This window comes from Lissotriton vulgaris, chromosome 5 (assembly GCF_964263255.1).
Source record: "Lissotriton vulgaris chromosome 5, aLisVul1.2, whole genome shotgun sequence".
Classification (NCBI taxonomy): domain Eukaryota; kingdom Metazoa; phylum Chordata; class Amphibia; order Caudata; family Salamandridae; genus Lissotriton; species Lissotriton vulgaris.
The window spans coordinates 97952426-97975684 of NC_141693.1; the positions used below are offsets into that span (position 1 = coordinate 97952426).

Here is a 23259-nt window from a genome sequence, read left to right on the forward strand (position 1 = left end):
TCCGAGAGCGGAAAGAAATAGGCACACTGCTCACGCTATGATTTAGCACCGGGAGCTCGTTCCATGCTGAAAAATCTTTATGAACTGAGGGTGTAGCTTCTCAAGTTAATTTTGCTGCCCCTCCAGTATACTTTCTACTCTAGCGACAGATTTCTGACCGTGAATGGTCGCGACCACCCACGTTGGAGAAACGTGGTGCCCCCCTAGGAACTGAAAATCACACTAGGTGACACCAAATCTCGGTGCGCTCGCCAACTTACAATTCGCGAGCCTCGCGCGAGAAAAAACTCTGCCACAAGGTTGTTGGCGGAATTTGGCTAGAACTCTGCATTACAAGCGTAACGCAGAGTGGCCAATAATCCGTCAACTCATAGCGCCCACCTCTAAAAAGGATATATACGAGAGGACTCACTTTGAAGAAGGTAAGAATACCCTTTCAGAGATTAGGCATATGGCAAGAGGAATAGAGCTAACCTAAAGTTAAAGAGATCACTTTTAAACTAAAAACATTTGTAGCTGGGAACAACATACAATATCCTTATAGCATTGTACATGGTAAAAGAATGTCATGGCCCGATTACATTTTGTAAAATATTCTCGCTTTTGAGACATGATAAGACAGCGTGGGTCGCATACGTAAACTTGTTATGCAACGCAGTTGCCTCAGGAGCAGCAGTACCAGATATGTGGGGCTGAATTGTGCCTATTTTCAAAAAGGGCATCAAGTAAGATCCTGCTAATTATAGACCTATCAGTCTAATAGGCATGCTGAAAAAAGTATATGCGAAACAAGTCCTAATCAAATTCAGCAATTGGATAGATGAGAATATTATCCTCTCATAAAGTAATTGCCTGCGCACACCTTTTTGTGATACTAAGTTTTTTCAAATGTAGTAGAAGTTAGAAAAGGTTAGTGTGCTATTTGGGAAAGGCAGCATCCTCTCACCATATCAAGAGGGTTTTAGAGCGAGTGTTTGTGTGATTGACCAGATCTTTAGACTTTTATGCATAGCATGGAAATATACCGAACTGGTAACCAGCTTTCAACGTGGTCCGAAGGGCCTCCTTATGGGACTCATTGAGAACCCAACCATCTTTTGGTACAGATAGTTAGACTCCACCAAGATAATTATGTCAAAGGTCGTTGGGGACATGGAGGTGGACTCACATATGTTAAACCTATCAATAGGGGCAAGGCAGGAGGGATGTGTGTTTATGGCGCCTACCGTACTTTCTCTAAACATCAATGAGGTTGTGCAATACCTGCATAAGTTCAACCACAACTCCTCGAAAATAGGTGGGACTTCAATACCTGCATTATTGTTCGCCAACGATACTATCTTGTTATCCCAGACTCCAAAGGGGTGCCATCGCCTACTAGGCGGAGTTAGCGATTATTGCAGTCTAAATGGTCTAGAAATCAACTCTAACAAGACAAAATATATGGCCATTAGACCGCACAAGACCTTTAGGATAAATATTGTGGTCCATCAACAACATCTGAAGTACATGACTAATTTTAGCTATTACAATAGACGCAAAACAGTCATGGAAACCTCAAATAAGCAAATCAAAACAGTTTTGCGGCAAAACTCCATGGCAATCATAAAAAAGCAACAAGCCACTAAATCTAAGGCAGGGTCACCAGCCATGGAGGTCAATAAATATAGGGCACAAACATGAACTCATATGTCACAAGGAGGGACTGAGGGAACTTTTGGAGTTTAATGTCCATGTTACTTTTCCATGGTTTGCCATGTACAGACCTGGTTTAACAAGCTAGGTTTGAGCTGATTCAGGAATGATCCCTCCTCATTAACTGCCCACTCCAAGAAGGTCTTGAAGCAAACCTACTGGGAATATATATTAAATAGCGTCCATTTTAACCCCAATGCATGGAGGCTTTCGGTACAATTTTTACGTTTTAAACCATTCTCAGGCTTAGAAACTTAGCAACTGCAATTGGCAAAGACGCTTTTTATGAATTTCCGTTTTGATATTCTCCCGATGAACTCGAATACGGACAGATGCTCATCTAGTACCGTTGCTGCGCGGGGAGCTGATTGCACATTATGCACTTTAAGTCCTGAAGAAAATCTTGCTCATGTCTTGTTCTTTTGCCTGGCATATACTAACAGGAGAATGAAGTGGATTAAACCACTATGGTGCAATTTGGGGACTAGGAAATTCCTACCTAGAGGCATGGAGAATTTTAAAATCAGATACGTCGCAGTCCACAGTTTTTGGCCTCATTAGATCTCTCTTTGCTGCAAGCTTAGTGCAGAAGGGTTTGAAATTTTAATGTGTTGACTGAATATGACTTTTTATGTTTTTATATTTTTAACATGTTTTATTGTAAGCAGCATTTAGTGTGAACACAATGTTGAATTGCAAATATCTTGTATTGAAATGTGGACCTGCTCTGTACTGTACTGTATTAAATGATGTATGTACTTTTTTATGGCTCTTAACTTAAATAAAAGCTATTTTGAACTGAAACGAATAGAAAAATATTCTCCCATATGTTGTCTCTAAGCATATTGAGTGGTTCACTCCAATTACTTAAAATCAATCACTTCGAGATGCATCAATAATTAAACTGTAATTACTTTGACTTTAACTGAACAGGTAAGTATATAAATAATATATAGTTATTGTAAAGGTAAGAACTAAAATCCATTCATATAAATTTTAATGTAACACAGGAAGCAAAATTCAATTTAGTAATTAATTCAGTTAAAAACAGTTTCGCTCCAATTATGAACAACAATTGCTTTACTATAACTCAAACTATTATATATTTTTTTATTTCATGACGGAAAAAATAATAAAATCAATTTAGAGTTAGAGTCAGACATCCTTATCAATGAGTACATACGTATAACGTAAAAATAAATGTAAATAAAATTAGGTAGAAAATATAACATATTAAAACATTCAATATAAAATTATGAAAATGAAATTAATGACTTACAGTGTTAACAAAAAAACATAAAAATGTTACATTGATTCAAGGGAAGAGTATGGCGAGTCTTTCATTCTTACTTGAAATAAAGAAATAAAAGAAATGTAGTTATAAAATAAATATGAAATAGTGGAAAGGATTAGCCATAGGGTTAGGAGTCAGAGTATAGCTATCAACAGGGACAGTGGTAGGGTGAACTACAACATAGGTTTCATGTTTAGGGTACGCGAAGAAACAGCAATAGTTAAGGTACCTAGGTAAGTAATGGGCTAGAAATAAAGGCCCTAATAAAGTAAAGCATGAAGGGACAGTAGGTCAAACAATTGCTATTTTTAATAATAACCTATATCTCGAGCCACTGGAAACAATTTATTTGTGTACCCATTACTTTTTTTCACATAAATCTGAATTTACTGCACATTCCACAAAACCCCAAATCTGCAGCATAACTTGCAGAATCTGCCAAAAACCTTTCTCCTGCAAACTCAAAGTTTTTCATATTGATGCTTATGGGGGGCAGTGCTGTACCAGACACTTTACAAGCGTTCTCTAAACTTCTTGAGCTGCTCATTGACATAATTAGCCATTTGAAGAGGTGCCCAGATAGTATGAACATCCCCATTTGATGGACTGAGGAAATGGGTTTTTGTCTACCGTAGGAAGCAAATACCTTAAAATATCATTCAATCAATGGGTTAGATACAATGATTTCTTCATTGTTACTGTTTGTTTATATTTCAATGGGAACTCAAATTATTGTGCACATCACACACATTGTTCTCAAAGAGGCAGGCGTATTCAACAGGGAAGTCACACTTCAGAAGAGTCACAAATGTGATGCATCTCTTTTTAGGATCCAAGTCTTGCATCCTAAAGTGTCTACTAGTGAGATAACTGCAATATAAATATAAAATGTACTGTTCTGCAGAGTTGTTTATAATCTAAGGCAAACCATAATTATTGTCTAATGTGCCTTTGTTTTCACATAATTTAGTCAACCCTGCCTCATAAGTAGGTCCTTCATGGTATCATGAATCAATGTTGTTCATGGTTTCTCTTGAGCAGAGATAATTCGCTTCTTTCCCCAAGACAGCATACCCACAGCGTAAAGAGACAGACGTCTGAGGATAGCGCTACCTGGAAATAAAATAGGGGCAGTTTCTGTATCATTGAACACTGAACACATTAGAATTAAATGTGTAGTAGCCATTCATCTCTCAAAGGCCCAAAACTCAGAATGGAGTTGACCAGGGCCGCGTAGAAGGAGTGCTGTAACTAACTCTTCAACTACCACGAAACAGCCAGAGAGCAAAAAGGGGAGGAGCATTGATCGGGATAGTCTGTGAATCTTCCGCAAGGTGACCAAGGAGAGGGGGGAGTACCAAATAGTCAGTAGCACAGAACTGTTGAAAAGAGGAGAAGTGGGAGTGGCTACAGTGCTGCCATAGAGGGAACTAACTGTCCCTCGAGACAAGGAAAGGGAAAACACAACAAGCGTGTGGGAACACTAAATGAAAGGGAGCTTAGATGGAAGCCAGTGAAGCTCAACAACTAGCATCGCCAAGCGTCATCCTCTGTAATCAGTGTCCTTTCTCTCTGGCTACCATCCCACGCATCTACAAGACCAGAACAGGTGGAAAGTCCTTCTCCTACCTCACAACCAAGACCTAGAACGGCCTCCCCCTTCACCTCCGGCAAAGCCCTATACCTCTCCCGTTCAGAAAGGACCTCAAGACCTGGCTGTTCAGATGACCCCCAGCACCCTATGGAGCCGCCCCCCCCCTTTTCCCCTAGCTCCTTGAGACCCTCACGGGTGAGTAGTCGCGCTTTACAAACCACTGATTGATCGATTGATTGAGTATACATTTAATGGGCTCTGCCTGTCATAGCCCGGAATTGAAACCAGCTCCGGACCCCACTGGTCTGAGCTTCACAGCCCCATCCTCCAAAGACTGTCCCAGAATCCACTTCTCCATCTTTCAGAGTGTTGTCACACACTTTATTCCGAAAGAGGGTGTATTACAACTGTATTAATTTATTACAATTTTTAACACAAGTTACCAAAGCCATTTTAAGGTACAATAAACACTGTCCGTCATTACACGATTTTCTAAATATTTGATTGTCATGTTCATTTCTAAGAAGCATCCTCCCTTGCACTCCCAGAAAACACAGGAAAGTAAACATATCCCGTGGAAGCCATGAGGACCAATCAATCCCTCTGTGAGGTATCCACACTTTACAGTCTTTCTCCCCAAAACTCAAGCAGAGTAAAAAAGGCAAACTACCTAGGTTTGACTTAGATTCTCACATCCCCCCGAGCCAGGGCTCTCTTTCTGATGCCATATTCACTTCAATGAACAGATATGTATCATTTTAGTCTGGAGCCAACCCCGTTCTCAACAACTGTACTCACATTCAAAACTAAACTCATATGCAATGCTTTTTCTCAAAAACATATTAATAAGCATTGTTTGGAAGACAAGACAGATATTGATTTGGTTTTAATTAAACTGTATGAGGACGCAATGCCCCATCATACTCCAAGCTGTCTATAGGGCTACAAAACAGGCCTTGCCTTTTGTTATTCTAGACTCTGTAGACGGGTTCGTGATTATTTGAAAGAAATTGAGTGCTGTGTTTGCAATTATTAAGCAAATCTCAAATCCTAAACTTTAAGTATAACTTACAGATGCAAAATGTGCTTTTCTGCACATAAATCCACATACTTAATCACACAGTTTCATGAGGAGGGGAAGGCGCGAATGCAGAACTTTTGCATTGCAATTTACACATTAAGAAAATTGTCTGTCTCATAAAAGTAGGAAACTTCAAGGGAAGAAGCTACTTAGAAATGTGGAACGTGTGCCATGTAGTTTGTACGTGGAAAAAGTAGCCTCTCAGAGTTTAAATCCGTATGCTGGCTCACGACAAGATCGGTTCAATTTTCTATGGGGAGGAGCAACTTATAAATGCAGTTTACACGCGTTTGGGCTTAGAATTGTGCTTTTTTAATTGTCATGTTGGAGCAAATGGTGAGACTCCACATATATGCACCACCAAAGTTACACTATAATGGACAAAATAAAGAAAGTGAGAGAAAGTGCACACACTATCTCCGCTTTTGTAAACTGCAAACAAAACAAAAGGCATACTGGCCAGAGTAGAAGAGAGTTTCAATGGGAAAGATAATATATTTTGGCAGCAAGTAACACCTTTTTATGTGAATAAGCCAAAATCTAAAGAGATAATGTGATACGGAAAATAATATGTTAAGAACAAGGAAAGAAGATGAAAAGGATCAGAAACAGTGATCTGAGTCGAGCCAATGGCCTTACTCTACAAGCTGCACCTCAGATGAACCAAATGCTTTCTTGCAAAGGTTGTCCTTCAAGAAAACACTGGAAGAGAGGTAGTCTATTTGTAGTGTCAATGATGAATTGTGGGCATTCTAGAGCATGGGACCTGTTTTATGCTAATCTTGTGTGTGTTGGATGAACAGAGAGTCCTGGCTGCATTTTGGTGTGATGCCAGTTTCAGTGAACAGCCCCTGTCTTTTCCCCAGGAGGCCTTTTAATATGTGCAATGGAATTTAGCTTGATTTGTGACTTTAATACAAGCCAATGAAGAGACAGTAGTGCAGATGCCAGGTGGCCTTCACCTTTCAGGTTGATGGTCTAAGTTGCAGCTCAGTTTTAGAATGGCTGTGACCTGCACGTGAGATTATTTGAGAGGTCAGTATTTACAATGTCACAGTGACGGAGCTTGATTCAGGGCTTCTCTGGGAGCCAATGAAGATATGAGTACAGGTGTTACCTGGCCTCAACGCATTTGTTTGAGGGTCAGACGTGGTTTTGGAATAGATGTGAGGTGCATGTGAGAGGATTTGACGGGCTGCTGTTTACAACGTTACAGCAGTAAAGTCTGACCACGACTGGGACCTGCCCATCTCTGCTCTAAGACTTGGTTGGATGGAGCTTAAGTTGGTTCCTCTGATGAATTTTCAAATAAATCAGAGTCAAATGGAGCACCCAGGTTCCTGGCAGTCTGGGTATGAATGGGTAAGGGTGGCAGGAAGCTGGCTGTTTACATTGGAGAAAAATTTTCCCAGCACCTTCAGTGATGGACATCTACTTTTTCTCAATACCCTGGAAAGAAAGGTTCCAAGAAATTTTGGAGTTAATCTGATGCACTCTTTTTACTTTGATAAATTTATTTATCGTCTTTGTAAGGATAGAGAAATGTAACTGGTATTGTTCTAAGGGGTGCATTGTGATGTTGAGAAGAAGGGAAAAGTTCAAAGAGTTCAATCCTAATGTTCTTGGTGTGCTGTTTAAGAATGGTTGAATTTGCTCCAAAGCAATCTCTCTTTTACTTTTCATTAGGAATACAGGATGGCATGCTGCCAAGGACAGAATTGGCATTGCCCAGTTTTCTATACCAGGCATTGCAAAGATATTCCTTTCAAATGCTTGCAGTTGCTCTGTCTGTGCCACTTGGTGGCTGGAACCCTAATAAGTAAATGTGAAGGTTATTTCCTTCTACTCAAAGTGAGCTCACTTTCTAAAACATTACTTGCGTAAGGAAGGTTTGATATAGGCCTATCGCAGCTTAGGATCTGTGAGTTTGTTGAGACGTTTTTAAGGAGTGAACTGTCTTTGGTTTGTTTCAAGCATAAGGAAAGAGCACTCAAAGGGATGGGAACGCTAGTGACGTCACAGAACAAGGCCGGAAGCATTTCTTTGAGTGACTTGTTTTGCTGAACATATTTGATGCTTTTTCATATTTGTTACTCTTTCCCAGTTTTCTAAAATTAGAGGATTGAATGATGTATGTGAACAATGTACTCGTGTTAGGGTTAACAGTTGATAGGGACAAAGTGCGACATTGCTGAAGGATTTCAAGGCTACCGATTCTGTTAATTCATGGAAGATATTGAAAATCTCCTTTGAACCGCTGAGAGTCTCATTTAGTCGTTTAACATACTTTTCCTCTCTTGGTTTCCTGGTGGTTTTATGGTACACTGGGCTGCAGGATTTCAGTGGAATTTTGACAAGTTCAAAGTGAGGTCCCATAGACCTAGGGCCTTGCTGCAACTTAGTCGCAGTGGCAGTACAACAACCGCCGCACTGCTGGACCGCCCGCAGTATTACAACTGCGGCGGTCGGACCGCCACAAGACCGCCGGCACCACGATGATCAAGTATCCTGTTGGGTCGGTGGTTTTTCCCTGGGATGAATATGCTGCTGGTGTGCTGGAGTTGCCTCACCACTACCCATTTCATGGTGGTGCGACCGCTATGTAAAGGGTGGTGCAGAGGCAACAAAGGGTGCCCTAACAGGGTCCCATGCCGCACAAGGGCCTGTGGGTGCAATCAGGAGGGCACATCTTATGCCTCCCTGTACTTATGAACCCCAGTTCCTGAACGGTGCAGCATGCACCACATAGTCTATGCCGCACAGTGCAGGAACTTGCAGACGGCGCTGTCACTGCGGCAGTCTGCATGTAAGGCTCTCCAATAAGCCTTACAAACCGCCGCCGTGCCACTGCCCGTCATGGATTACAATCGAAATCCGGCGGGCGGTGGTGGAATGGCTTTGGGAGTCCTCCTGTTGGGCGCTGGTGTGGTGTCATGCAGGAGGACCGCCAGAGTCGTAATAAGACCCTTAGTCTACTTAGATAAAGGCTTTTTCTTTTAGGTTGAATAGATCCCGGATTCACCATTGACTGCGTTACATTTTGTTTTGGTATTCTCAATATTGAGGTGCGATGAGGTCCAATGTTGTGGTGCTTCTGGATATTTAAATTTCGGCTGGACTCATTATGAAGTGGTGTCATTGTCAAGGGATTACTAGCGAGCTGGAGTCACTGTGGGGAGCTATAGTGTGTTTCTCACGGTGTAATTAAGATCTGGAGAACGCTAGTGGTTTTACTGTAACATTTTCTGTGTCAAGGCTGCAGGTTTCAAATAGATCTTGAATGTGGCCAGCTCTATGCTGGGGTGCATTCACTAGCTGGATATTCCCATGAGCAGTCGCGTTAAACTTAAAAGCATTTTTTCTTCTGGCGCATTCAGCCAATGGATGAAGTCCCCCAGTAATAAACTTCTCTTAACTGGGATCTAAAGATGCAATGCTAGATTTCAAGGACTTCTCCAGGAATGGTTTATGATAGCCCAGGGTGTAGTATAGGACTGCAAATGCGAAAGATGCGTTTCGACTCACTGAGCATTCGCGACCATACATTTGAAAGGATTCCTGCATGGATAATGGTCTTCTTACATTGTTTGCAGTCTCTGCTGAAGCTACGGCAGCTCATATATTCCCCACCTCTCCTGCAATCGGCTGAAGTCACAACAACACTTCTACTTGAGAGTACTTCATGTGCTGCTCAATTATTTCAGAATTTTGGCACCAAGCATTTATGGACATAGCTGGAATTTTAGGGGATTTTTTACTTCATTTATTGCTGATGTCTACTGGATTTCAAGTGGATCAATCAATGGGCAATTTCATCTCCACACAAGAAAATTGCACACATTTTCAATTTCCAGCCAAGAAATCGAATAAATAAGAAAGCAAATGGTAACAGCGAACATCAGGTATGCTAAATAAAGGGCTGTAGCAGAGCTTATGACCGTTTCAGGTAATAAAGGAGATGTGTTTCAGCTATCACGATTTTATTTTATTTATTTATTTATAGGTTTTATAAAGCGCCTGAATCACCCCCCGCAGGGGGTATCTCCGCGCTTAGGATGAGCACTAGCCAGGCAGACAGACCTTATGAAAATAGAGCGGTTTTGAGAAGATCACATTTAAATGTGTACATTTCAGAATCAAATTGACCAAGAGATGAATAGTATTTGTGTGAAATAAACATACTGAAGAAACACGTTTCCAAACAGGAAAAAAACAGACTGATGATGTGATTTTGTGCTGTTGCTGCTGAATTCTTGGAACTCTTAAAAAAAAAAAGAGTATAATTTGATTTCTGTTTGGTTAAAAACACAGCAACGCCCTATTCTTTTTACATGAGGTCATTTCTTCCTTCCAAGGAAAGATAGATGTAGGATGTTCTACTATGCAGGGGCTGGTCCAGCCACAGAAAACTATTAAGTGTAATGCTTGCCCTGTCCATGAACCCCACTCCCTCTGCCATCAGTGAGAAGCAGAGTTTTCTCAGGATCAAGAACAACACTGTATCATTTAATAAGTCATCTTCATTTTATTGATAAAGTGCGACATTGCGAAGTAATGTTGACATTGATGACAGACAAAGCCATGTCTGAGTCGGATGCTGTGCCCTTGTGCGAGGGACTTATCTTAATAAGAATGGAAGGTCTGTCACAGGTGTATCCAGGGAAAACTGATGTTACTGTGTGCAGGGGTGATTTTGGGGCGGAGGGGTGGTGGGTGGGTATTGGTTGGGTAGACGATCGGACATTGTTGTTGCAAACAAAGACAGCACTCGCTGGCGAGCGGCTTGGCATGGAGAAAGGATTCCCCATCTGCTTTTCTTTGAACCGTGGGTCGCCACTGGCATGCTCACAGCCACAGCAGCCCCGGAGGGTTCCCGCTGGCCAATGGGATGCTCTGCGCATGGTCCTGGATGCCAGACTCAGAGGAAAGTTCATTGTGGCATGGAGGACCATAGATGCCAGATGGATCATGGGGCACATATCGGGCATTTGATCTCTCTTCTTGGCCTACATACAAGGACAATCCCATCTCCCTGGGACAGCAGATGTAGTTCGGATTATATTAATTCCTAACCAAGATGGTCATTTTTTCCTATTTGTGCTGCCAGAGTTTCCCTGTCCAAAATAGTGTTCAACAGTTTTTCTGTACACTGAGTTTCTGGTTTAATAATTTACAAGGACCGCGGCTACGGGGAGAATGTGCCCTTTCTTCACGCAATCACAAAGGAAACAAGAGAGAGCTTCACGGTGCCCAGTCCTGGCAGTAGTTAGGGGTGCCTGCTTGTGGGAGGATATTTTGGAAAGTATCAGTTTTATATAGAATCATATATCCCAACATCAGAGAGTAAAGGATAAGTAATTTTGTATCATTACTGACTGGAGAAGCAGTCAATATCACTTGTTATTAGTACTCATCGAACTTCAGGAACAAAGCCAAATGCACAAACAGGGAAGGGGGCAAAAGGTGGCATTGATAATTAGCCTCAAGGCCAGTAATGCCAGTAGCACATGAAAGTACCAGCTCAATCACCACCCTCATACTCAAGTAACTCTATATAGGTCTGTTGTGAGTGTTGCAGGTGAGAACCACTACCATTTATTACAGTCTCCCTTCGGAGGAATCTGATTGGCTGTCCTACTCTGAACGCTCCAATTAATACAATAATATCCTCAATGAAAGCGCAAAGTATAAGCAGTATTAGGACACTTAACTTTTTGGAGTAATGCAAAACTAAGGAATGTTAAAAAGCAACACATTACAATAGCGCCATAGATGGACTGTACCAACAGCTACCATTTAGGAACATAAACCATGTCGCGGAGTCACACTCCCTTCTATTTCTCCTGCACCCTACACATTGAGGCGTTAGCAGAGCTCTCACAATGCACACCTATTCTGCACGGCAACAGGCACAGGTATCCCATCTTAATACATCTACTGAGCTCTCGAATGCACCGCGACTCGGAGTTGCATCACACGGTAGTAGTGAGACATTCATAGGGCGCTCACTATGCTCCTCTCGCTTCATCTGCACCATCGCCTCATAGTTCAGTGCGGAGACATTCAGAGGGTCTTGTGTTGCACCCTCAGCTGAGCTGCACCAAGTACCCAACACTGGGGTCTCCATAATGATCCAGAATCCAGATGTTGAGAATGCACTGGTGTCAGTACTGACACATCCGGGTGGCTCTCACAGCTGGTTTCTAAAGCCTCCATGCAATGAGGAAGCGTGCGGAGTGTTATCCATTTGGGGCAGTAGCAAGATGTGCACAGTACTCATTTTACATTACACATCCATGAGCTGCATTCAGATACAGTCATTTGCTCACAATATTTCTAGTCCTCTGTCCAAACAGGGCTTAGAACTCTGGTCTGCAGTGTCCTGGGTTAATATGAGAGCATTTGAATAAGATAATAACATATGTTTTTTAAAATGGAAATAAGGAAGAAGACTGAAGACAATTAAAATGGGATATATTGTATTGTATTGTATTTGTGTTCTTATTATATTTGTGTTTATATAGCGCATAAATCACCCGTAGGTCTCAGAGCGTTTGCAGATGTTACAAAGGAGTTACTGGAGCCGGAAGGCTAGAAAGCCATGTTTTTAAGAGTCTTCGAAATTTCAGGTGGTGGATATAGTCCGTTGTTCTACTCCAATAGAGGAGATAAAGAAACGTACTCAAATTATATAAACCATTTTAAAATACAGGAAAGTTACTGAAGAAATTCTTCCAAGAGAGACATCTAGGAAGACCGATGGGGAGCTCTAGACAAGATCCCTAAATCCCCCAATGAAAAGCAGGGCGCTTGGAGGGTGCCTTGTACTATTGTCCTCTTTTCTGATCCCAACCCTTCAACTAACATATGAGATTTGCAATGCACGGACAAGCATTGCCACTGTCCCTGCCCTCACTCTTCCCTTCACAGCACACATACTTTACCACTGTGTGTCAATAGAACTCCAATTATCAGAACTCTTATTCCCGAAAGGGCAAAAAGCATCATTTTAAAATTCTAAAGGGTCCCTGCAGCTGTTCCTAACGGGGTCACAACCAAGGTCTTAAATGCAGTAATTACTTATTTTGCATTACTATGCTTCGCTGTGTGTACAAGGGTCACAACAATCGCTTCAAAGGGTTATGGGGCGTGTAGGTGCACCTGGAGAAACATCTGGATGAATCCCAAACACAGACCCAGCCACAGTCACACTGACTTCATGGAACTGACCACCGTGACCCTACATATCTGAGGGCTTGCAGCTCCACACACTACCTCTGAAGATACCCACCCGTTGAGAGGTGGTGGTGTGTGTTTGTGGCAGGGTGCGGGATGCTGAGACATTAGCCATAAATTGCGACCTGAGGTTAAGGGTATTTAAACAGGCTTCTGAAAATAGCATAAGCCCTCACGAGATCTCGGAGGTAGAGGTAAGTGCATGCATTATAAATAGTTTCCTGCTAGAGTTCTCATTAAAAAACATTCCTTACGAGTGCTTCGTGGGCAGAGTTGGGATCAATAGTTTACTCTTTCGTCAAGGGGATGTATTTCTAAAATGGAGTTAAAAGGTTTCTTTTTTATTGATTTAATTAAACAATATTAACAATACACAGAAACCCTGGACGAAGTGAACTTAACTAAAGTGGCACCAGATCCGGCAAGAGGTGAATACAATGTGGACACGAATATTCGTTTTCATAGAAAGTGTTTTATTTAAACAATACATTTTCTGAATGATAGAGGCTCCTGAATGGGAGAGACTCTTGGGGAAAGGCTCTTGAATGGGAGAGACTCTTGAAGGGGAGAGGCCCTTGAAGGGGAGAGGCTCTTGAAGGGGAGAGGTTCTTGAAGGGGAGAGGTTCTTGAAGGGGAGAGGTTCTTGAAGGGGAGAGGTTCTTGAAGGGGAGAGGCTCTTGAAGGTGAGAGACTCTTGAAGGTGAGAGACTAATGAAGGTGAGAGACTCTTGAAGGTGAGAGACTCTTGAATGGGAGAGACTTGAATGGGAGAGAATCTTTGGGAGAGGCTCTTGAAGGGGAGAGACTCTTGAAGGGTAGAGGCTCTTGAATGGCAGAGACTCTTGATGGTGAGAGACTCTTCAATGGGAGAGACTCTTGAATGGGAGAGACTCTTGAAGGGGAGAGGCCCTTGAAGAGGAGAGGCTCTTGAAGGGGAGAGGCTCTTGAAGGGGAGAGGTTCTTGAAGGGGAGAGGTTCTTGAAGGGGAGAGGTTCTTGAAGGGGAGAGGTTCTTGAAGGGGAGAGGTTCTTGAAGGGGAGAGGCTCTTGAAGGTGAGAGACTCTTGAAGGTGAGAGACTAATGAAGGTGAGAGACTCTTGAAGGTGAGAGACTCTTGAATGGGAGAGACTTGAATGGGAGAGAATCTTTGGGAGAGGCTCTTGAAGGGGAGAGACTCTTGAAGGGTAGAGGCTCTTGAATGGCAGAGACTCTTGATGGTGAGAGACTCTTCAATGGGAGAGACTCTTCAATGGGAGAGACTCTTGGGGAAAGGCTCTTGAATGGGAGAGACTCTTGAAGGGGAGAGGCCCTTGAAGGGGAGAGGCTCTTGAAGGGGAGAGGCTCTTGAAGGGGAGAGGTTCTTGAAGGGGAGAGGTTCTTGAAGGGGAGAGGTTCTTGAAGGGGAGAGGCTCTTGAAGGTGAGAGACTCTTGAAGGTGAGAGACTAATGAAGGTGAGAGACTCTTGAATGGGAGAGACTTGAATGGGAGAGAATCTTTGGGAGAGGCTCTTGAAGGGGAGAGACTCTTGAAGGGTAGAGGCTCTTGAATGGCAGAGACTCCTGATGGTGAGAGACTCTTCAATGGGAGAGACTCTTGAATGGGAGAGACTCTTGGGGAAAGGCTCTTGAATGGGAGAGACTCTTGAAGGGGAGAGACTTTTTTTTGGGTATAATTTTAATTTTATTAAAGAATAAGAACTTATACACAAGGCAATAAGACAATACATTTGGACATGTGTTCAAGGAGGAGGGAAACTGCAGTACAATATAATACAAACATCATTGATGCCAGCTACACAAGATTTCGAATGCCGGGTCAGGGGGAAAGGGGAACCTCTGGGGTCTTCACGAATGGAGGCGTGCATACATTTCCACGGTAGGAGTTCCATTGGCTCCAAATTGTATTCCATTTCCTGGGTCTACCCCGTGCCACATACACCATCTTCTCCCTGAACATACACCAGTCCATGTTCTCCTTCCATGCCAAGACCGTTGGCGGGCGCCGGGAACCCCACAACTGCGCGATGTCTCTCTTAGCAATCATATTCCCAAGGGTTGCCCACTGCATCTGTGCCACGTCTTAGTCTTTCGGTTCCCAGACATTCAACAGGCAACGCCTAGCTTCGGGCAATAATGCCACCCCCGTGACTCTTTCCATCACAGCATGTACACGATTCCAGAACGCCACCACCTCTGGGCACTCCCAAATTATATGCAGGAAGGTTCCAACCAGTCCACAACCACGCTTACATAACCCATCCACTGAATAACCCATATGAATCAAGCGCGGGCCAGTGACATATATCCGATGTCGGATTTTAAGTTGAACGAGACGGAGACGGGCTGGAATCGCGACCTCCTTCGGCGAGGATAGTGCCGACTGCCAGTCCTCGTCATCCAACTCCAAACCGTCGCTGGTCCAAACCTCCCTGAGCCGCACCAACAGATCCGTCCGATTATTAATCAATTTCCTATATATCAAAGAAATAGTGCTGTCGGGCACGTGGCCGTCAAGCACCCGTTGTTCTAGTGGGGAGGATTCGGGGATGTCAATACCCTCAGGAAAACCGAACTCAATGCGTGGGTAACCGCATAACGGAAGAATTCCCTATCACTCAGCTCATACTCTACCTTCAGTGCCTAAAAGGTCTTAATTTTACCCTTGACCCATAGATCACTCACGCTACTAATACAAATCATATCCCACTTTTCAAATCCTTTCGTCTTCCATATCCAACCCAGTCTTTCAGACACATAAAGCGGAGTCGCACGGGTCAGTCGATCCTTCCATCCCGTTGCCGCATTCGCATCCTGCCACACTCGTACCACTATCTTGGTGGGTCCCGAGAGTTCCCTTCCCGCTGCTTTGGAGTAAAGGGCCCTGTTATAGTCCTCACCCGGTAACACGTACTTATCCATCTCGAATGCAGGGTTAGAGGCTGGTCCATACATTCCATGGTTAATCGCTCCCAACTGAAAGGCCCAATAATATCGCCTGATATCCGGAAGTGCTATACCTCCGTCGTACCAAGGAAGCGTGAGCTTGGCAAGGGAAATACGCCAGCGTCCATCCCAGATCAATCGTCTCTGTAAACTCTCCACCTCCCGAAAATAACTCGCTGGAATAACATCAAACGTATTCTGGAGCGCATATAGAAATCGCGGTAAGGACATCATTATAAAAAGAGTTGCGCGCCCAAGTGGTGAAAGCGGTAGCCTGAGCCAACCCACAACGTCAGATTTTAACTTCTGAAGAGGAGGGAGCAGAATGGGAGAGACTCTTGAATTGGAGAGACTCTTGAATGCGAGAGACTCTTGGGGAGAGACTCTTGAATGGGAGAGACTCTTGAAAGGGACAGACTCTTGAAAGGGACAGACTCTTGAAAGGGACAGACTCTTGAAAGGGACAGACTCTTGAAAGGGACAGACTCTTGAATTTGAGAGACTCTTGAAGGGGAGAGTCTCTTGAAGGGGAGAGACTCTTGGTGAGAGGCTCCTAAATGAGAGAGACTCTTGAAGGTGAGATACTCTTGGGGAGAGGCTCTTGAAGGGGAGAGGCTCTTGAAGGGGAGAGACTCTTGAAGGGGAGAGACTCTTGAAGGGGAGAGACTCTTGAAGGGGAGAGACTCTTGAAGGGGGGAGACTCTTGAAGGGGAGAGACTCTTGAAGGGGAGAGACTCTTGAAGGGGAGAGACTCTTGAAGGGGAGAGACTCTTGAAGGGGGGAGGTTCTTGAAGGGGAGAGGTTCTTGAAGGGGAGAGGTGGTTCTTGAAGGGGAGAGGCTCTTGAAGGGGAGAGGCTCTTGAAGGGCTCTTGAAGGGGAGAGGCTCTTGAGGGGGAGATGTGCTTAAAAGGGAGACGCGCTTAAAAGGGAGAGACTCTTGAAGGGGAGAGACTCTTGAAGGGGAGAGACTCTTGAAAGGGAGAGACTCTTGCGGAGAGGCTCCTGAAAGGGAGAGGTTCTTGAAGGTGAGAGACTCTTGAAGGGGAGAGGCTCTTGAAGGGGAGAGGCTCTTGAAAGGGAGAGACTCTTGAAGGGGAGAGGTTCTTGAAGGAGAGAGGCTCTTGAAGGGGAGAAAGTCTTGGGGAGAGGCTCCTGAAAGGGAGAGACTTTTCAAGGGGAGAGACTCTTGAAGGGGAGAGACTCTTGGGAGAGGCTCTTCAAGGGGAGAGAGTCTTTGGGGAGAGGCTCCCGAATGGGAGAGGCTCTTCAAGTGGAGAGACACTTGGGGAGAGGCTCTTGAAGGTGAGAGACTCTTGAAGGGTAGAGACTCTTGAAGGGTAGAGACTCTTTAAGGGGAGAGACTCTTTAAGGGGAGAGACTCTTTAAGGGGAGAGACTCTTTAAGGGGAGAGACTCTTGAAAGAGAGAGGCTCTTGTGGAGAGGCTTTTGAATGGGAGAGACTTTTCAAGGGGAGGGACTCTTGAAGGGGAGAGACTCTTGGGGGGAGGCTCTTGAATGGGAGAGACTCTTGTGGAGAGGCTCCTGTATGGGAGAGGCTCTTGATGGGGAGAGACTCTTGAAGGGGAGAGACTCTTGTGAGCGGCTCTTGAAGGGGAGAGACTCTTGTGAGCGGCTCTTGAAGGGGAGAGACTCTTGGTGAGAGGCTCTTGAAGGGGAGAGACTCTTGGGGAGGGGCTCTTAAATCGGTGAGAGATCCTGAAGGGGAGGGACTCTTGATGCGGAGGGACTCTTGATGCGGAGGGACTCTTGATGGGGAGGGACTCTTGATGGGGAGGGACTCTTGATGGGGAGGGACTCTTGATGGGGAGGGACTCTTGATGGGGAGGGACTCTTGATGGGGAGGGACTCTTGATGGGGAGGGACTCTTGAAGGAGAGGGACTCTTGGGGAAAGGCTCTTTCCAGATTCTCAGGAAGCGGGGAAACACTATTTGAAGTTAAGATTGATTTGAATCTCCACTAATCTAAACATATCATACACACTGCTTTATGGTTATTTTTTTCGTGATTTTGCATTGTGCATTCCCAGCTGTAAAGTAATAGAGAGTTATAGAAGGCAGGGGAGGGAGGTGGGTGGAGAGCAATATGTATGGGGGTTCAAAGGAGGGACAAAGGGAAGCAAGGCAACAGGGGGTTGACAGTATGACAACTTGGGGTTCAATCACCATCCATATGGTTACACATGAATGAGGTTTCGTTTTTAGGGGAAGTAGTGAATGACTGGGAGAGACTCTTGGGGAGAGGCTCTTGAATGGGAGAGACTGTTGAAAGGGAGAGGCTCTTGAAGGGGAGAGACTTTTGAAGGGGAGAGACGCTTGAAGGGGAGAGACTCTTGGGGAGAGGCTCTTGAATGGAAGAGACTCTTGAATGGAAGAGACTCTTGAAGGGGAGTGATTCTTGAAGGGGAGAGACTCTTGGGGAGAGGCTCTTGAATGGGAGAGACTCTTGATGAGAGGCTCTTGAAAGGTAGAGACTCTTGGGGAGAGGCTCTTGAATGGAAGAGACTCTTGAAGGGGAGAGACTCTTGAAGGGGGAGAGACTCTTGAAGGGGAGAGACTCTTGAAGGGGAGAGACTCTTGAAGGGGAGAGACTCTTGAAGGGGAGAGACTCTTGAAGGGGAGAGACTCTTGAATGGAAGAGACTCTTGAAGGGGAGAGACTCTTAGGGAGAGACTCTTGAATAGGAGAGACTCTTGAAAGGGAGAGGCTCTTGAAGGGGAGAGGCTCTTGAAGGGGAGAGCCTCTTGAATGGAAGAGACTCTTGAAGGGGAGAGACTCTTGAATAGGAGAGACTCTTGAAAGGGAGAGGCTCTTGAAGGGGAGAGGCTCTTGAAGGGGAGAGACTCTTGGGGGGCTCTTGAATGGGTGAGCCTCTTGAAGGGGAGAGACTCTTGAAGGGGAGAGACTCTTGAAGGGGAGAGACTCTTGAAGGGGAGAGACTCTTGAAGGGGAGAGACTCTTGAAGGGGAGAGACTCTTGAAGGGGAGAGACTCTTGAAGGGGAGAGACTCTTGAAGGTGAGAGACTCTTGAAGGGGAGAGACTCTTGAAGGGGAGAGACTCTTGAAAGGGAGAGACTCTTGAAGGGGAGGGACTCTTGAAGGGGAGGGACTCTTGATGGGGAGGGACTCTTGATGGGGAGGGACTCTTGATGGGGAGGGACTCTTGATGGGGAGGGACTCTTGATGGGGAGGGACTCTTGATGGGGAGGGACTCTTGATGGTCTTGATGGGGAGGGACTCTTGATGGGGAGGGACTCTTGATGGGGAGGGACTCTTGATGGGGAGGGACTCTTGATGGGGAGGCTCTTTCCAAATTCTCAGGAAGCTGGGAAACACTATTTGAAGTTAAGATGATTTGAATCTCCACTAATCTAAACATATCATACACACTGCTGTATGGTTATTTAGTTCATGATTTTGCATTGTGCATTCCCAGCTGTAAAGTAATAGAGAGTTATAGAAGGCAGGGGAGGGAGGTGGGTGGAGAGCAATATGTATGGGGGTTCAAATGAGGGACAAAGGGAAGCAAGGCAACAGGGGGTATGACAACTTGGGGTTCACCATCCATAGGGTTACACAAGAATGAGGTTTCTTTTTTAGGGGAAGTAGTGAATGGGCTTATTGGTTCTCACAGTTGTCTTTGATGCAGACCCTCCCCAATGAATGTGGGTCCCTGCTAAGGAAAGTCAAGAGTTTTCCAAGCAAAGCGCAAATAATGTAGGTGCACAGCCGTCAAAGTTCACATATTGCACTCTGAACACAGAACGGCCCCAAGGATCCATCTGGTATATCTAATATATGGAAAATGCACATGGTGGGCTGGCCTGATGTACATAAGGGTGCGTCCCATGCAAATCAGAGAATCCCCTTCTACCTTGCACGTTTCCATTAAGGATGCTGCTTACAAACAAGTCAAGGAATATGAATGACCAAGGGGTAGCACAGAAGTTTGTTTGAAAAGTGTAGAGGGATCAAGCCGCTTCACAAGGACATAAGAGAGGCGCTCAACCACGCAGCCAGGGAGGCTCTGTTCCTAGCCTCTGAGAGGTGGCTTCCACCGGCTCCAATGGGAGACCCAGGGTACTCCTTCAAAGGCCCTGAGAGACTGGCACCTACTCATTGGGAGATGTGTGATCTCCCCCTGATTGTGAGTGTGCACTGGGTGGTCTTCAGAGTAGGTCAGAACAGGTTGGACAGTTCAGAATACAGCCAGCACTTGTTGTTGGTAATACAAACACACTATCACAAACTCGCTGTCTCAACTTGCACCACTAGAAGACCTTCTCATCAGTCTCAGCAAAAACATCTTGGTCAGAAGGAGCCTTATTTATTTACTGGTTGGTGATTTCTGAAACATCATTGACCGGTCCCCAAGGAACATGCTAAATCTGCACAGCAAAAAGCAGTGACAATGACAGAGGCACTGTGACAAACAATCTACTAGCACCCTCTATGCAGTTACCAGCTAATCACAGACATCTTCATCCAGTAATGTTTTTTATCCAAACAGTTCCCCAAGTTCAGACACATATGCCTTTAATTATACAGAAAAAACTGACACTGAAACTGAAAGTAGTCAGGTTTCTTTAGCCTACAAATCCAGAACTAGCTAATAGTGATCCAGATGAAATAGTGCCAGTTAGCAACTGTGGGCTTGATTCACAAGGGTAAACTTACACCTGAAGACCCTCTTTTTGACCTGATGTCTAAGTTTAGACCTGATGTCGTAGTTTAGACCTGAAGTCGTAGTTTAGACTTGGACTTCGGGTCTAAATTTGGACTTCGGGTCTAAATTTTGACTTTGGGTCTTAATTTTGACTTTGGGTCTTAATTTTGACTTTGGGTCTTAATTTTGACTTCGGGTCTAAACTTGGACTTCGGGTGGACTTCAGGTGTAAACTTGGACTTCGGGTGTAAACTTGGACTTCGGGTGTAAACTTGGACTTCGGGTCTAAACTTGGACTTCGGGTCTAAACTTGGACTTCGGGTCTAAACTTAGACATCAAGTCCAAAAGAGGGTCTTCAGGTGTAAGTTTACCCTCTGGGAATCGGGTACAGCATGCCCATGGTCTAATAGTACCGGGTTTCGCAACAATTTGATCTCCGTTATGGGATCCACCAATCTAGCATAGTTAGCATGCACACAATCAGCACAATTCACATAATCCGTGCCTTCATATTACACAAGTGTTTGACCTCTCCGAATGGCACCGGTAACAAATATGAGGCAGCATTCTTAGACATCATTTGCTTTTAATTAACTTGGGACAGGAATGCATATACATTTTTTTGGCCATAGATGCACAAAAAAAGTGTGGCACGAGAAGAATGAGAATTGAATATTCGCTGTGTCATCCAATCAGAATTTACCTTGTCGGCTTGGCTGAACTCCTCTTTACTCCTGAGCTTATCCCTGTGTCTGGGTTCAGGGTCAATGATTTCATCTTCTAAAATCTGCATGTTCATATTCAAGAGCCACGCAGCCGTGCGGTCCAAGGCATTGGGATTCACAGGTGAGGGGGCCTAAAATGAAACGCACAACCAGAACAAAAAAGAAGAAAAAAACAAAACAAAAAGAAACAAAAAAAATGAAATTGAAAAATGAACGGAAAGCAGCAACAAAAAAATGAACATGATACTGACTGCAATGACCATTTAAACAAGATACCCCCTCGTCCCAATTAAGGTTTCAATTGTATTCTTGGCATGTATTAGAAATAAAAGTAGGATTCCTCCAGTGAGATCTCCCTCCTGGTGACACATCAACCATCTGTCAAGCTACCCAGCTTTATGCGTGAAGTTGTACGATTGTTTAGCTTCCGTTCACCGTTTGTGGTATATTAGAGCTGTTTACAATTATAAATGGATCACAGCCAATGTCAAACCAGATAAATAAAGCAAAAAGTAAGATTCTTAATATGAAACATACCATATCCAGTCCAAACATCTCTTTTATTAGGTAGGGTAACTTGAGGATGGTGATGCATTTTAGTGTTGAGGTTCAATGGCAAAGCAATGAGTATGCGCATAGTCAAAAACTAAGCAGCGTGGCGGCTGGATGGAGAGACAGGCTTTACAGTACTCCTGGTCCAGCGGCAGACTGGTCTGTTAAGGAAGTTTGGAGAGTTCTGCAAAGACTGGTGGTCCTGGAAGGCCATGGGGCAAACTGAGTCAAGATGATAATATGACATGCACGCGAGACACACAAACCTCAGCGGTCTTCCAGTGGCCACAGCGCAGTGAGAAACTTCCTTACGGCCCTAAAGGCTAATCTGCCCCTGATCTGCCTCTGGCCATGGGAATGTTGCAAGATGACAGTGACAAAGAAGCATATCAATGCAAGCAAAGGAGAGAATTTGACAGCCTAGAGCTGGTTCAGAACTAAACTATGTGTGCTCTGACACTGGCAGCCTCTCGTCTTCTTGACTGGCGATTGGGTTTTTCATCTATATGTATGGCATGGTAAAGAATATTTACACAGGGCTGCAGTCATCTAAGGCTTCCAGACTATCAACATGAGACCAATTTCAATTCCCATCCATTGCATCCATATAACTGGGAGTCATTTACATTTATTGGTTATCATGGAGTTCTGGCAAGACTTCAGTCCTTCTGCATATGTGTTGGACTCCCATGCCTTACAAAGTATCATGCAAAGAAAACAGGTTCTAGGCTCTTAGTACTTAGTACTTTCAACTTAGTTATTAGTACTTGGGGATGTGATTACAGAACCTAGGATTGTATTTCAGAGCAATTACTTTGTCATCCACACAATTAAAAGGTCCTACAACATCGATCTGCTTTTTGACAGACATATTATACATGAATTCCAGCGAAAGTAATAAATATGGCAAGTAATCTGGCAGTAGAAAACCATTCTTGGTAGATGAAAATAAAAACTATACATTGCCTAATAACAATCTAAAACCTTATCAAAAAACAGCCTCCAACCTCCCAATTTTTGAGGTGCACGATTCTAAAATTAAGGAACAAACAGATAATTCAGATGTACATGTTCCCATACACACATCTAAATTCACCTTGAATGATTGCAAGCAAGATTGCAGCAACTCCAGAATTTAAAGAAGGAAAGGTCATTTAAAAAAGAAATTCCCCATCCAAAATATTTTCCCTAAAAATGAAATTTTGAGCCACAATCACAATATCTTACTTGTCCGAACTGTCACTTGGTGGAGTGTACCACAGAAAGCTTTTGAAGTGGTAAACATTATCAAATATAAATGAACATTAACAATCTTTAAGAGGCATCAAAACATCACTGCAGCACAATTCAGACACCAGTGCACAACATAAACTCTCCATCCACTTCAACAGTGTGTCACCAAATTTCCTTCCCTACCTGTACTTCAAAGATATACAGTCTGCAATTACATTTC

The 23259-nt window shown here is 44.0% G+C and overlaps 1 protein-coding gene across 9 annotated transcripts in view; it reads right to left on the reverse strand.

Moving 5' to 3' along the window:
- Window positions 1-23259, reverse strand: part of DAB2IP (DAB2 interacting protein) — a 1377413-nt gene that overhangs the window by 59654 nt on the left and 1294500 nt on the right. For all 9 annotated transcript variants that reach the window (XM_086920966.1, XM_086920964.1, XM_086920965.1 and 6 more), the window contains one exon: window positions 21233-21385. In XM_086920966.1, the coding sequence (XP_086777092.1) occupies window positions 21233-21385 (153 nt within the window). The remainder of the gene's footprint in view (window positions 1-21232; window positions 21386-23259) is intronic.